The sequence below is a fragment of the Brassica rapa genome, chromosome A06 (genome assembly GCF_000309985.2).
Source record: "Brassica rapa cultivar Chiifu-401-42 chromosome A06, CAAS_Brap_v3.01, whole genome shotgun sequence".
In the NCBI taxonomy this organism is placed as follows: Eukaryota; Viridiplantae; Streptophyta; class Magnoliopsida; order Brassicales; family Brassicaceae; genus Brassica; species Brassica rapa.
In genome coordinates this window covers 2,144,958-2,158,869 of record NC_024800.2, presented here as the reverse complement: position 1 = coordinate 2,158,869, position 13,912 = coordinate 2,144,958, and the positions used below count along the sequence as shown (strand labels likewise).

The window sequence follows — 13,912 nt, the reverse complement described above, 5'->3', positions numbered from 1 at the left end:
TTAAAACTCATATCGACAACCAAATCAAACAATCCGAGATTTTTACTGAACTAAACCAAAATACAGTCTGGTTCAATGTAATTTTGATGACAGTTTACAGAATTATAAAAAAAGTCCGAAAACTAATTGAACCGACCCACAAGCTAATGAGATCTCTCATATAAAGTGTACTGGGCTTTAAGTTAGCCCATTAACATTGTACGAATAATATAATCGGTTTAGGTGTGAATCGGGCGGGCTTTTTCCACACGCCTTTACGCCTTGCAAAATCATTTCCTTTTAATCTTTCTCGAGCAAGCTTCGAAGAGAAGAAGAGAGAACGAACGAGTCAGCGACACTATGGATGACGAAGGCGAATCATCGAGCAATAGTCCGTCGCGTCCATGGGAATCATACAACACCGTCTTCACCAACGCCAAAGCCGGTTTGTTTCCATATATTACACTCTCTTCTGATTCTTTTCTCGAGTAGAATCACTCCACAAAAATTTCGAAAATTGATCAAACCCTGAATTTGCTCATTTTTCATCTGATTTGGTTTAAAAATTGCATCTTTACTTTGGGAGTTAAGTTTCTCAAGTCGTCAATGTGAATTTTGTTAGGAATGGAGGGAGTTGACAAGGAGAAAGTGCAGAGGATTGTGTATGAGATGAGTAAAGGATCCAAGTACTTCCAAAACGAGGAGCGTAAAGAAGCTCTTATGAAGCAGAAGATTGAGCATATGCGTGATAGGTGTGCTAAGCTCTCTTCCTCTGATCTATCTAACTACCAGAAGGTATATGTGTCACCGTTGTATCTGAGTAAAGGTTTATACTTTCTTGATATAATTTTTTATCTTATTCCATTTGAAGGTTGTTGATAGAAGGATCTTAGAGCTTGAAGCTACGCGGGATCTATCTAGAGTATGGCTGCATGTTGATATGGATGCCTTTTATGCTGCTGTTGAGACTTTGAGCAATCCTTCGCTTAAGGGGAAACCCATGGCTGTTGGAGGCTTGTCCATGATCTCCACAGCTAATTATGAGGTATGCTGTTCTGGTTTTCAATTGGTGCTTGCAAATTGTGATCATTGTTAAAACTTTCTGTTGTCTCTCTTAGGCAAGGAAGTTTGGAGTTCGTGCAGCTATGCCGGGCTTCATTGCTCGTAAACTGTGTCCAGATTTAATATTTGTTCCTGTGGATTTCTCCAAGTATACTCACTACAGTGATTTGACAAGAAAAGGTTAGCTGTTCTCCTTCCGACATGTGTATCTTTATGCTTTCCGTTCTCATTTCTCTGTTTCTATGCTTCTTACTTGCATATATGTGCTTCTTTTAGTTTTTAGGAACTATGATCCTAACTTTATCGCTGGGAGCTTGGATGAAGCCTACCTTGACATAACTGAGGTTTGTCGAGAAAGAGGTCTCTCAGGTGGAGAAGTAAGTGTGAGCTCATGATATGCATTCTTTTGTAATATTTGTTTCTTATTCGTTGACATTACCTGATTAGTTTGCCACTGCAACTGTACTCTGTCCATGTCTTCACTTTGTGCAGATTGCAGAGGAGCTTAGATCTTCTGTTCATTCCGAGACTGGAGGACTGACATGCAGTGCGGGAGTAGCGGCTAACCGATTGCTTGCCAAGGTTCACCTTATATGTGGAAAATATTATATATATCTTCCAAAAATCTATCTCTTTCCCTGGGCTCGTCGAAATCTATTTTCTGAATCTACTCCTACCATATTACAGGTTTGCTCAGACATAAACAAGCCTAATGGACAGTTTGTTTTACAGAATGATCGATCAACTGTCATGACATTCATCTCTTTACTTCCTATAAGAAAGGTATGGGATCCCTAATCGTTTCTTTGGCTGTCATTTTTTTTGGAGTGCTTTTGTTATGAAAAGTACTATCACTCCAGTTATTCTCCAGCTCATTCAATTTGCTGCGTAGGTAGAATTGTATACTCAGTAGAAACAAAGTACATTGGTATTTGGTAGCATAGAGATGCCACAGAGAACTCGTTCGGTCCTCGCACGGTTTATTATAGCTGGGTGTTGGTTCTTTATGAGTTGTCACAACTATAGGTGTAGTTTTCTGAAATTCCAGTTGGAAATTGGTTCACAGATTGGAGGAATCGGTAAAGTTACCGAGCATATTCTGAAGGATGCTTTAGAAATTAAAACATGTGGGGACATGGTGCTGAAGGGATCTCTTCTCTACGCTCTCTTTACTCAGTCTTCAGCAGGTAGCAGTATCTCCTGTTTTCTTGTTGGACTATTGCTTTCCACTGAAGGATTTTGTTGTTTATTGCTCGACAATTTTTTGTAGACTTTTTCCTCTCTGTTGGGCTGGGGCTTGGGAAAACAGACACTCCTGAGGTTAGGTCTCGTAAAAGTATTAGCAGTGAAAGGACGTTTGCTGCGACAGGAGATGAAAGATTGCTATACTCAAAGTTAGGTGAGTACTTTGCACACTTGTGTTGTTTTCTTTCTTATGAGACCTGCAACTAGATAGTCAAAGGCACAATGGATCCAGAGGGACTGTGTTTTCAACATCAACCTGTTTGCCACAGGGCGCATTTCGAACTTTTAGACTTAGAAAATATATGTTTTGGCTTTTAAATTGCCACTGAATTGTTATATCTGGTTGCCAGCTGAAATTGCAGAAATGCTATCTGATGACATGAAAAAGGAGGGTCTGATGGCAAGAACACTGACACTTAAACTGAAAACTGCGACCTTCGAGGTGGACTTCCAAATGCATAGTTCTTTCTCCTCTTTGGAAACCCATATTTGTGCTGAAAGTGTGACAATTTGCAATCATCAGATTAGGAGCAGAGCTGTTAGCCTGCAGAGGTACACATGTTCAAGCGAGGATATTCTAAAGCATGCTACAAAGCTGTTGAAGGCGGAACTTCCTGTTTCCATAAGGCTGATAGGTGCGCGTCACTTTAATGTTCTTTGCTCTTCTTTTTTAGTTTTTTTAGAATGGTCAAGACAACTATACTATCCTTGGTACTAAAATTCTATTTATACAGGGTTGCGAATGTCTCAATTCAATGAAGAAGCCCGCCATTCTGATCCTTCACAGGGAACTATTACCAAGTTCATCGTTCAAAAGGGTTCCTCAAGGCAAAATCTGGATGATAATGACTCATTTGACTTAGATGCTAGTAAAAATTGTTTAGGCAACGATGAGATGTTGAGTTTATCCTATGCTTCTCATGAGACAAGCTATGATCAACTGAAAGATGTTGTCGAATATGAAGAACAATCAGTAACTCCAAATCAAGAATGTAAGAAAAAGGAAGATAGGACACAAGTATTGGAAGGAGATGCTCTGCTCAGGAAACACAAGGATTGCAAAGCAGATTCAAATGCAGAAAAGACCGAAGCAGTTTCAGTATTTCCGCAGATGGAGCCGTTAGTATGGGTTGATGGGTACAGATGCAACTTGTGTGGGATCGAGCTACCTCCATCTTTTGTTGAGGAACGGCAAGAACATTCTGATTTCCATCTCGCCCAGAGACTTCAAAACGAAGAGTCTGGCCCTAGTTCTTCCACAACACCTACTTCAAAACGAAGGTCAGTTCACAGTAACAACCTCTTGAGCCTACTCCATTATTTTTTTCTCACAAGTCTCTGCTTCTCATTGAAACTTCATAACTTGTTAGGATTCTCGGAAAGGAAAAGGCAAATTCCAAGCCAAAGAAGCAGAAACCAAATCAAAAGGATGGTAGCAAACACATTCCAATACACACATTCTTCACAAAGAGCAATCAAAACTCGTGAGCCTTGTTCATAGTTAACCTTTCCTTATTACTAGACAATGTGAGAGAACTTTAACAGTTTGTGAAGTTGCTAGCTTTAGAGATGTTTTGATTCACTGGGTGGATGCCACCTGTCATCTGTGCTTGTATTATCTTCACTTATTATATTATCTTTAACATCTTTCAGGAACGACGAAACCCAGAAGAAATGAAGATGGCTCTGCCCCCACCGAGACTCAATCTCTCACCGTCGAGTTCCCTCGGCGAACCAAGATCCTTACCGTCCATGTCTGACATCCTGACGTCATCAAAAGCTCGAAATCTTGACTTAAAGATCCAAACTTTAGGACCGTTTTTCAGAGTAACAGGGAAGAACGCAGACACGGGCAGTGAGGTCGGAAGAGCAGAGGGAGTGGTTAGACCATGGTTCGGACGAGGCTTGGTTCTGCATCTTGATACGATAAGGTTGACGAAAGAGACAATGGTTATGGATAAGTCTCTCCTTGGAGTTGGTTTATACGTAGGAGCTGTAGCTATCCGACATGGATACGACTGTGGTTGCCGCACTGCTCAGCTTCTCGCTATCTACGACTCTGATCTCTATCATTCTAAGGTCTATATCTCTCTCTCTCTGTTTTGGTTTTGTCATCTACCGAACTTAACTGAATCCTTTGAAATATACTGAACTAAACCGGACTTGTATGCATGTCTGTCAGCTGGTTAGGTTTTACAGAAGAATTGGATTCAAAGAAGTGAAAGAAGTGAGTGGTTCGACGATTGGAGACATGGCTGACATGTTGGTGTGGGGTGGAGTTGGCACTCGCATGGATGCTGATATCCATCATCTCCTTGTTAAATGGTCCAAAGTTTTCCTCAAATCAGTTTCTTAGTGACTTGTTATATTATATCATGTTCATTCTTAAAACAGATCAGACCATACTATTTTTTTTTACTAAAATCATATGTATACAGTCAGTATACTTCATCTCTATTGTTGTACTCTATTTGATTTAGGATTCTTCTTCCATAACAGTCTTTGTACAAAACGTGTTAGTAAGAACAACAAAGCTTCTTCCTGGAGTCTTTTAACTTTGTAAATTGTAACACGATAAAGTAAACACCTCGAGTAGTTATTATGTTCACTGCACATGCTTTGGCTTGCCTCTCATCAACTATGGCCCTGTTCGGTGTGAGATCGCAGCGGGAGCGACCAGCGATCAGAATTAACAAGGAAAGAGAGAGAATTTAAAGGAAAGGAGAGAAGAAGAAGTGAAAGAAATTTCTGTTTTATGTCGCTGAGGAGAGAATGAAAAGAAAAATAGCAACGCTGGTTTTTATGGCGTCACCGGAAGCACCGTAGAGCTTTGATAATTTATGTCGCTGCGTCTCCTTTTCTCGGTCAAGTGATTAGCGAAGCATTAAATCATGAACAATTTCTGGTCGCTGAATTCAGTCGCAGCGTTCCACTAACGAACAGGGCCTATCTATTCTGAATTATTTATTTCAACCACTTGTATCATGTTTCTTGTTTGGATAATCGAGGAAACAACTTGGGCCCTGCCACTTTTTATCTTCCCAAGCAAAACCGTTATAAAAATAGAGGTTTAATATATAAAAATCATATGATAAGGTAGGAAACTGACACACAGATGGTTGTGGCCAAGTAGCCAGCTAGCAAAGTCTCAATGGAGATTGGAGGGAGAAGAGTCTTAGAGGTGATATTGGTGGAGATCATTGCTAGACTACCTTTGAGAAGCATCGCTAGACTCAAACTGGTGTGCAAGCAATGGAAGTTGTTGATAGAATCTTCCTATCTCCGCCGTGTCTTTGTCTCTCTTCACAAGAACTCCTCTTCCTCTTGGTCTCTCATGTTCGGAGCTGAGTATCCTCACCCTGAAGCTATAGGCTTCCATGGATGCCAAACATGGGATCTACAAAAACCTCTAGGCTCGTATATCATGTCTTCTCAACGGTACTTGAATCTCCCTACTAGCTCTAACTACTTCTACGTAGCTTCCTCCAATGGATTGGTCTGGATCAATGTGTTCTTTACCCGCACTGACAACATGGCTTACAGTTACAAATCCTTTGTTGGTAATCCGGTTTTAAACCAATGGGTCCAAATCCCTCCTCCTCCAGACCAATGTATACCCACTGGCTTGGTAACGCGCGTGGAGAACGGCATCGTTTCAGGGTTCAAAGTGGTCAGGACTTCAAGGACTGAACGTAGAGGCATGGGAGTGCATGAATGGAGAGTGTATGTGTATTCGTCTGAGACTGGTTTGTGGACTACCAAGCGACTTCTCTCCTCTCATCCTGTTAACTACAATGGTTCTTACCCTCCCTTGAATCTCAACGGGATGCTTTATCTCCGGGAAAGAGGTATGGATGCTACAGAGCCTGGTGTCCTTGTTGGTTATGATTTCTATGGCCCTGAGGACGATGATCAATGCCTGGTTATACCTCTTCCTCTTCTGTCCAGTAAAAACGTTAGGAGATGCTTGACTACTTCGGGGGAAGATGTTATCTACATTGAAATACTGTATCCAAGGTTGAAGGTCTGGAAGCTGGATAACAACTACTCTAAGAGAGGTGAATGGTGGCAACTTTCACGGGAAGAATCAGTCGAATTCGATGCCCATTGTTTTTCCTTGGCTATGAATCCGTTTGATGCTACTATTGTCTATCTATGGAGTCAGCACCACGGAAGTTTGGTAACGTGTGATCTACGGAGTCAAGAGTTTATTGTTCATCAAGAGTCAGAGAGTTGGAGAAACAGTGAAGGTTGTAACCGCATAAACACGTCCGGTACTAAGGGGTATGTGGAAGGTAATAGCGATGCAGCTATGGTCATGATGTTATCTCCATTTGTGCTTCAACGATGGATGGATTCAGTACCTCGTCCACCAAACTGAGAGCATCATGTTTTGTGAAGTTGGTGACTTCTCAACTGCTTACTGCAAAACCTTCTTCTTCATATTGTTGCAACGCTCTCAAATTCAGCTTGGCGATTAAGCTGTACAATCTATTTATTATCATTTTTGTCATATTTAAGCTTTGATTAAAAATGTGGAATCGATACAACCTCATAAATTTAAGAAAAGTCTTTTTCTTTTTATCAATAAAATCCACAGACCTTAACAAACTAAAATCTCAGTACACAAGGGCAACAAACACTTAAGCCCAGCCACCTTTTAGTCCGTCTCCTGAGAGTCAGACCACATCACTAGAGTGGCCAAAAGAGCAATGGTTGCCGTCTCAACTCGCAACCGGTGTGGTCCAAGTCCAACAGCTGTGCCGCCTGCTTCCAACATCATTTCCACCTCTTTCTTCGTGAAATCTGCTCCATTATATCATTGTTGACGGTTTTTAGATTACACTCATTGAGACAAGTCATAAACAAGAGTAATCAATTTGTGTCTACTCGGACAGTAACCAATTATTTTGACACTGTGAAAGCATAATACAAGTACAAGAGCAGAATTTTTGATAACTGCATCAAAATTATATTGAAGAAAGGGTTTCTTACCGCCTTCTGGTCCAACAATTAACAGTCCGCTAGATTCTTTTGCCGAGGATTGTACTGCATTGAGAAGAGGTGTAGCTTCGGCTGTAGCAACCAAACATAACTTTGACTTGGAAATCTATAAACCACAATATGTTTTGAAACAAGTTTAGAAACAAAAATCAGGGGTTGATAGATTGGAACGTGTTAGAATTGCTTATAGAGATGTTGCAGCATACATGATCCAAGAGGGTATTAAATTTGATCGGAGGGCTTATAATCATTTGATGTAGTCTTTGACCTGTGACATAAAAGGATAATCTGATCATACAACTATAATGCCAAGAAAATAAAGAAGCAAGATTTTAACCAATCAGAGTGTTTCCTTACACTATGGTTACTTACATTGTTTAGCCGCAGCAAAACTAACACGTTCCAATCTATCAACCCGGTTATCAGAGATTATGGAAGATCTTTCTGTTAAAAGTGGTGTGACACTACTCGCTCCGAGTTCCTAAGATGAGCATATATTCAGTGGCACAACATTCACAAGTGATTCAGACAGTTGACATACTAGAAGTAAAACACTTACTGTACATTTCTCAATCAGCCAGTCTGCTCGACCACCCTTCAAAGTGCCTAGAACAATGCACATTTTATAAGTTATCAGTCTACAAAATCTCTCGAAACCAATAGCAGTCTCATTGATTCCATACCAAAAGCTGCAAACACTTGCCACTGGATGCCCTGAGGAAGAATCACCTTTTCATCTTCTTGTGCGACAAAATCAACTCCAGTTTTGTCTATGCTTTGTATACAACCTTCTACTAAACCTCCCTTGCCATTAAAAAGCTCTACCCTTGCATACAAGAAATAAAGGTGCAAGCAAATTACTTTTGACATTGTTACATTCACTAAGACGATCTAAAGTTCAGGCTTTTTCACCTGTCTTCAGCTTTCAATCTTAGAACTTTAGCCATATGCCAAAACTCAGAGCCTTGGACACGAACCATTCCACCCTATAATCATTTACACAAAAGCTAAGTTTAGTATCATCATCATCATCATCATCATCATCATCATCATCATCATTATCATCATCAAATTAAAATTATAATTACAGTGAATTAACAGAAGTTTCTCAAGTTCTTAGTGATCGCTCTCACTCTAATTTTACAAATTCAAAAGAGAATTATAAGAACATGAGAGAGATATAGAAGGCGTGCCTTGCGCGATGGAAGATCGTCGGAGAAGAATCGAGGGAGGCCGCCGCGAGACTGATTCCGAAGGTCCGAATCCGACGAAGAAGAAGCAGAAGAGAACGCCTTGAAGCTTGAAGAAGGCGGAAGCCATGAGCGAAGACGACTCGGCAAATCGGAAAACAACGGCCGTGCCGCCGCCGCCGCCAGGGATCTCATTACTCAAAGCTTTCGATAATTCTCTCCGAAGATTTTGGTTAAGTTCGTTATCTCCCCGGTTTACTATAGCAATTGGTCAAATCCGGTTTATACCCGGTTAAGCTTTTCCTTTCCGCAATTCAAGGGATTTTCGAATTTCAAAAAAAAAAGAGAGAGAGAGAAACAGCCAAACAGAACCGAAGCGGCAAATTTTAAAATTAGAAAATACGCACAGCTCACGAGAGTAACCCCTATCAATAACCATGGTTAGAACTTACCCAATAATATCATCACACGTGTCGTATCCAGCCCGTTACCTAAAGATGGAGGATGGTTTCCGCTATATATAAACCAGCTAACATCTGTGTAAACATCGAAATCGAAAAACCAGATCTAGAGAGCGTCTTCATACACGCCCTCCCATTTCTTCTTCTTCTTCGAATCTCAGATCTTCCGCGAAACGAAAATGAGGGAGTGCATCTCGATCCACATCGGTCAAGCTGGTATCCAGGTCGGAAACGCCTGTTGGGAGCTTTACTGCCTCGAGCATGGCATTCAGGTTCGTATAGCTGCATCTCCATTGTTCTTCAATCGTTTAGATCTGTGATTGATTTCGTTTTGCTTGTTGAGTATATGTGGATGATTTGTTAGATTAGATCTGACGTATTCTACCAAATTTGTTAAGATCTGTGATTGATTTCGATGTATTGTTGAATATATGCAGCTGATTCGAGATCCGTTTCTCTTAATAAAAAAAATATACGATGAACGAAGACTATTGTAGATCTGTTTCTCTAATGTTTGATTGTTATCGTTGATTCGAGATCTGTTTCCTTTCAGAATCGATGAACGAGAACGCTTGCAGGTTTATATAGCTGCGTCTCCATTGTTCTTCGGAATCTGTAGATCAATGCTACTTGATCGCTTAGATCTGTGATTGATTGAATATATGTGGATGATTTGTTAGATTAGATCTGACGTATTCGACTGAGATCTATTCTACCAAATTGTTAAGATCTGTTATTGATTTCGATGTGATGCCTCGTAGAATATATATAGCTGAATCAAGATCCGTTTCTCTTTTGTTTCATTTTTAGAGCTATGTTTGATTGCTATTGTTGAATCGTGAACTGTTTCCATCTACAATCGATGAACGAGAACTCTTTTTAGGTTTATATTAAATTGTATTGTTGCTTCTGTGTCTTTATAGATCTGTAGATCCTCATCACTGTATATATATATATATTTATATGTGTTTGTTTCTTTACTGATGTGTTGTTTTTTATTTGGATTGGTACAGCCTGATGGACAGATGCCTGGTGACAAGACTGTTGGCGGAGGTGACGATGCTTTCAACACCTTCTTCAGTGAAACCGGTGCAGGAAAGCACGTCCCACGTGCCGTCTTTGTTGATCTTGAGCCAACTGTGATTGACGAGGTCAGGACCGGTACTTATCGTCAGCTTTTCCACCCTGAGCAGCTCATCAGCGGTAAAGAAGACGCAGCTAACAACTTCGCCCGTGGGCACTACACCAGTAAGTTTCTCACCCCTCGTCCATCATCAGCTTTATACTACTGTTTATTAACTGTTTGAAATTTCTTCTCAGTTGGGAAGGAAATTGTTGATCTGTGCTTGGACCGTATCAGAAAGCTCGCTGATAACTGCACTGGTCTCCAAGGCTTCCTTGTCTTCAACGCTGTTGGTGGAGGGACTGGGTCTGGTCTTGGATCTCTTCTCCTTGAGAGGCTTTCTGTCGACTACGGGAAAAAGTCCAAGCTCGGGTTCACTGTTTACCCATCTCCACAGGTCTCTACCTCTGTTGTTGAGCCTTACAACAGTGTCCTCTCCACTCACTCGCTCTTGGAACACACTGATGTCTCCATTCTCCTCGACAATGAAGCTATCTATGACATCTGCAGGCGTTCCCTAAACATTGAGAGGCCAACCTACACCAACCTTAACCGTCTTGTGTCTCAGGTATTATAAGACTCGCCACAAAACAACTCTTCTCAGTAAACTTGGTGTTGCTTCATTACTGATGTTATTTTGTTGCAGGTTATCTCTTCCTTGACTGCCTCTCTAAGGTTCGATGGTGCCTTGAACGTGGATGTGACCGAGTTCCAAACCAACTTGGTCCCATACCCAAGAATCCACTTCATGCTTTCATCCTACGCTCCAGTCATCTCTGCTGAGAAAGCCTTCCACGAGCAGCTCTCTGTTGCTGAGATCACCAACAGCGCCTTTGAGCCAGCTTCCATGATGGCAAAGTGTGACCCACGTCACGGGAAATACATGGCTTGCTGTCTGATGTACCGTGGTGATGTCGTCCCTAAAGACGTGAACGCAGCTGTTGGCACCATCAAGACCAAGCGTACCATCCAGTTTGTTGACTGGTGTCCTACTGGATTCAAGTGCGGTATCAACTACCAGCCACCAACTGTTGTTCCGGGAGGTGATCTTGCCAAAGTGCAGAGAGCTGTTTGTATGATCTCCAACTCCACGAGTGTCGCTGAGGTCTTCTCGAGGATTGATCACAAGTTCGATCTCATGTACGCGAAACGTGCTTTCGTTCACTGGTACGTCGGTGAGGGTATGGAGGAAGGAGAGTTCTCTGAGGCGCGTGAGGATCTTGCAGCGTTGGAGAAGGATTATGAAGAGGTTGGTGCTGAAGGTGGTGACGATGAGGATGACGAGGGTGAGGAGTACTAAGAACGCAGTGTTTGGAAAAACATGGATATTGTGTGTGGCTTTTCTGCTATCCTTTTATGTTTGCGTTATGGGGCTCGACACATTCTTGTGACGAGTCTTTGGTTTGTATTTTCTTGCAACTATCTGTCTCTTGCTGTCTGAATTCTATTATGCTTTTTTACTATCTTTGTCTCTTGCTAAGCGAACTCTGTTTATGGTTTTTACTCTATTCGATTTGTGTTTTTTATTATCGTTCTCGTTTCCATCACATTATATGTTAGAATATGTCGACATTCATGGTAGTAAGATTGAAGAGAACATAATCGAGGAACTAAAAGTGAAAAATGAATTATTTTTACCAAAATCTATTATTATTTCATACGAAATTCTGATTTAATTTATGTGGATTGGAGCTGGTTGAAAATGAAGTAATAAAAGGTGAAAGCTCGGAACTTTTCTACTTTCTGGTGAACCTTTTTTAAAGTTGCAAGAATAGAGAAGCAACATTTTTTTTACAATACAGCCGTGATAAAGAGCGCAGATGAAGTAAAATATATACTTGAGAGCAACAATATATCACATTATCAACTGCTACTTGAGAAAGAACACAGGTGGTGGTGCTAATTAAGACGAGAATTGATTCCAGATATCCTCTCATCCTCCAACAGAGCATAAGGATCGATGTATGGTGGTGGTGAAACCGGATTCCTGCTTCCATCATGAACGAAATCTGCTCCAAAGTACTTGCAATTTTCAAGCAAAAACAACACAATCAGAGACAAACCTTATAAATAAACTCAAGAAGAACATATGTTGAACTCATTAACTTACAAGGTAAAGGGCGGAGAAGGCGCCAAGAGTTAAGACAATCAAGGGCCAAAAACCCAAGAAGAAAGTCCCTCCAGTCGTCAGCAAGATCTTAGCACGTGGAATCAATCCCTGCACACCACAAATGAACACTATCTCTCGTCTCTTAGTATGTGAAAGGAACCAACAAATGCCTATGCGACACTACAAGAACTCAAATCTGACCTCAAGCCCTTCGCTGTTTAAAGCCAACGACCTCTCTCTCTGGTTTAACAAACTCTGGTCGAATGGAGGAGTAGTAGTTGCAGTCGTCTTAGAGCTTTCTTTACCAGTGGTTTTGATCTCATCTACATCAACTTCATAGTCTTGAAGCAACGAAGTAGGAGTCATACCTCGTCTCTTCAACTCTTTCATAAATAAAGATTCTGGAGGCTCATCACCTACAAAACTCAAAACTCAACAAATCAAACTCCAGATTCAAGCAATAAATAACACAAAGGATATATGAATAAATATATATTTTTGTAGATATAAATAAATATGATTTAGTCAGTAAATAAAAATTAAAGAGCTAATCACAAACGGGACACTCCACATCTATTACAGAACCAAAATAGTCCTTGTCGGAATATTATCAAGAGAGAGAAAAAAAGCTGACCTTTTGACTGATTATCGCCGCCGTTACGAGGAGATGATGAATAAACCTTAACACATCGACCAAGACGCCGAGAATCTGCTAATCTGAAAACCCTTTTTCTAGATTCCAGTTTCACTGTAGATTTATGGCGGGAAATCGACGATACAGGAGAGTATCCACATAACTTAACAATCTCCAGAGAAGAAACAGCCATTTGTTTTGTTTTTTTTTTTAATTCAGTTCCGGGAAAGAATCATGATCCAGACGCCGCCGCAGGATAAATAGGAAGGGGAAACTCAGACGGCAATATTCTATTTGTTTGGATTTTTTCTCGGGGGGCAATGTGTCAGAGTATACAAGCAAGTGGTGGCGAGACAAGGGTGAAAGTTATCATCTTTAAACTCTTTAAGCGTAATTTAGCACCAGCATTGGATGTTTTACTAAAATGCACTGGACTTCGCAGGGTGTGTGTGGTTGTTAAATTTGCGGCAAGGAGATTGGTAACGTAACGCGACACTCTACGTCTCGTTTTCCGTATTTTTCTCCGAATTTGATAGCCACAAAGATTAAAAGCACTCGTTTTAGTTAAATAGTTTTATTACCAAATGTACTATCACCAGACATATTGTCTTGTTTGGGTAGGTTTAATGATAAAACATTACCATAAATACTCCAACAAGGCAACAACAAACAACATTTGTTTTCTGAGAAAGTATACTTGTGTTCTCTCGTAAAATCAAAATTGTTTAATTTTCTTTCTGAAGTAATATTAAAATGGAGTGGAAAACCTCTTCCGGTTAACTGAAAAAGATATTTTCAATGTTTTGCAACTGAATTTGGAATCGATATTCCGATTCAATGTATTTTATTGTAATAATGATTGATTTTCACATCTCGCTCATTTGCAAAACAATCTTTGTTTTTATTTTGGGTTCAACGCTTGTTGGGCCTAGATAAGGATAATACAATACACTCAAGGGTCGAGACGGGTTGATTGAGATATGGAATGCGACATGTTTGAAAACAGGTTGTTTCTCTTCTATTTTTCATATTTTGAAATAAAAATCTTATTATAATGTGACAAAAAACTTATTTATTATATGTACAAAATAACTGTTGGTACAA

At 40.4% G+C, this 13,912-nt stretch overlaps 5 protein-coding genes across 6 annotated transcripts; 3 read left to right on the top strand and 2 right to left on the bottom strand.

The window, feature by feature from the left end:
• The first annotated feature begins 105 nt into the window (after positions 1-105).
• On the top strand, positions 106-4,827 carry LOC103871374 (DNA polymerase kappa). Of its 2 annotated transcripts, none has more exons than XM_009149615.3 (15): positions 106-424; positions 602-774; positions 851-1,024; positions 1,098-1,221; positions 1,318-1,418; positions 1,534-1,623; positions 1,729-1,824; positions 2,108-2,228; positions 2,312-2,440; positions 2,637-2,728; positions 2,810-2,921; positions 3,021-3,567; positions 3,657-3,813; positions 3,940-4,365; positions 4,469-4,827. In XM_009149615.3, exons 1-13 carry the CDS (start codon positions 340-342, stop codon positions 3,772-3,774), a joined length of 1,962 nt encoding a protein of 653 aa, XP_009147863.1. In that variant the 5' UTR covers positions 106-339; the 3' UTR covers positions 3,775-3,813; positions 3,940-4,365; positions 4,469-4,827. The 2 variants fall into 2 exon arrangements, with proteins under 2 accessions (XP_009147863.1, XP_009147862.1); XM_009149614.3 differs by having other exon boundaries at positions 3,657-3,770; positions 4,469-4,809.
• A 246-nt stretch (positions 4,828-5,073) lies between these two features.
• On the top strand, positions 5,074-6,866 carry LOC103871372 (F-box protein At1g49990). Its single transcript, XM_009149612.3, has one exon. It carries the CDS (start codon positions 5,438-5,440, stop codon positions 6,665-6,667), a length of 1,230 nt encoding a protein of 409 aa, XP_009147860.1. The 5' UTR covers positions 5,074-5,437; the 3' UTR covers positions 6,668-6,866.
• Positions 6,794-8,910, bottom strand: LOC103871373 (ribosomal RNA small subunit methyltransferase E). Its single transcript, XM_009149613.3, has 8 exons — positions 8,484-8,910; positions 8,203-8,276; positions 7,974-8,116; positions 7,850-7,896; positions 7,663-7,771; positions 7,497-7,558; positions 7,282-7,396; positions 6,794-7,092 (listed from the first exon to the last, which is right to left on the bottom strand). The coding sequence occupies exons 1-8, from the start codon at positions 8,673-8,675 to the stop codon at positions 6,947-6,949; spliced, it is 888 nt and encodes a 295-aa protein (XP_009147861.1). The 5' UTR covers positions 8,676-8,910; the 3' UTR covers positions 6,794-6,946.
• Positions 8,911-8,960: 50 nt separating this feature from the next.
• LOC103871371 (tubulin alpha-6 chain) lies at positions 8,961-11,593 on the top strand. The gene is made up of 4 exons (XM_009149611.3): positions 8,961-9,213; positions 9,955-10,189; positions 10,262-10,632; positions 10,711-11,593. Exons 1-4 carry the CDS (start codon positions 9,121-9,123, stop codon positions 11,362-11,364), a joined length of 1,353 nt encoding a protein of 450 aa, XP_009147859.2. The 5' UTR covers positions 8,961-9,120; the 3' UTR covers positions 11,365-11,593.
• Positions 11,594-11,808: 215 nt separating this feature from the next.
• LOC103871370 lies at positions 11,809-13,149 on the bottom strand. Its single transcript, XM_009149610.3, has 4 exons — positions 12,809-13,149; positions 12,376-12,590; positions 12,175-12,282; positions 11,809-12,086 (listed from the first exon to the last, which is right to left on the bottom strand). The coding sequence occupies exons 1-4, from the start codon at positions 12,999-13,001 to the stop codon at positions 11,964-11,966; spliced, it is 639 nt and encodes a 212-aa protein (XP_009147858.1). The 5' UTR covers positions 13,002-13,149; the 3' UTR covers positions 11,809-11,963.
• Positions 13,150-13,912: the final 763 nt, after the last annotated feature.

Excerpts from the sequence above, each read along its gene's own strand:
- LOC103871374 (XM_009149614.3), top strand. The coding sequence starts at position 340 with ATGGATGACGAAGGCGAATCATCGAGCAATAGTCCGTCGCGTCCATGG. Across the intron at positions 425-601 it reads CTTCACCAACGCCAAAGCCG|GAATGGAGGGAGTTGACAAG; the intron begins GTTTGTTTCCAT and ends GAATTTTGTTAG. Across the intron at positions 1,025-1,097 it reads TCTCCACAGCTAATTATGAG|GCAAGGAAGTTTGGAGTTCG; the intron begins GTATGCTGTTCT and ends TGTCTCTCTTAG.
- LOC103871372 (XM_009149612.3), top strand. The coding sequence starts at position 5,438 with ATGGAGATTGGAGGGAGAAGAGTCTTAGAGGTGATATTGGTGGAGATC.
- LOC103871373 (XM_009149613.3), bottom strand. The coding sequence starts at position 8,675 with ATGAGATCCCTGGCGGCGGCGGCGGCACGGCCGTTGTTTTCCGATTTG. Across the intron at positions 8,117-8,202 it reads AGATTGAAAGCTGAAGACAG|GGTAGAGCTTTTTAATGGCA; the intron begins GTGAAAAAGCCT and ends CTTGTATGCAAG. Across the intron at positions 7,772-7,849 it reads GGCTGATTGAGAAATGTACA|GAACTCGGAGCGAGTAGTGT; the intron begins GTAAGTGTTTTA and ends TGCTCATCTTAG.
- LOC103871371 (XM_009149611.3), top strand. The coding sequence starts at position 9,121 with ATGAGGGAGTGCATCTCGATCCACATCGGTCAAGCTGGTATCCAGGTC. Across the intron at positions 9,214-9,954 it reads GCCTCGAGCATGGCATTCAG|CCTGATGGACAGATGCCTGG; the intron begins GTTCGTATAGCT and ends GGATTGGTACAG. Across the intron at positions 10,633-10,710 it reads TTAACCGTCTTGTGTCTCAG|GTTATCTCTTCCTTGACTGC; the intron begins GTATTATAAGAC and ends ATTTTGTTGCAG.
- LOC103871370 (XM_009149610.3), bottom strand. The coding sequence starts at position 13,001 with ATGGCTGTTTCTTCTCTGGAGATTGTTAAGTTATGTGGATACTCTCCT. Across the intron at positions 12,591-12,808 it reads CGGCGATAATCAGTCAAAAG|GTGATGAGCCTCCAGAATCT; the intron begins GTCAGCTTTTTT and ends TGAGTTTTGTAG. Across the intron at positions 12,087-12,174 it reads CCTTCTCCGCCCTTTACCTT|TACTTTGGAGCAGATTTCGT; the intron begins GTAAGTTAATGA and ends GAAAATTGCAAG.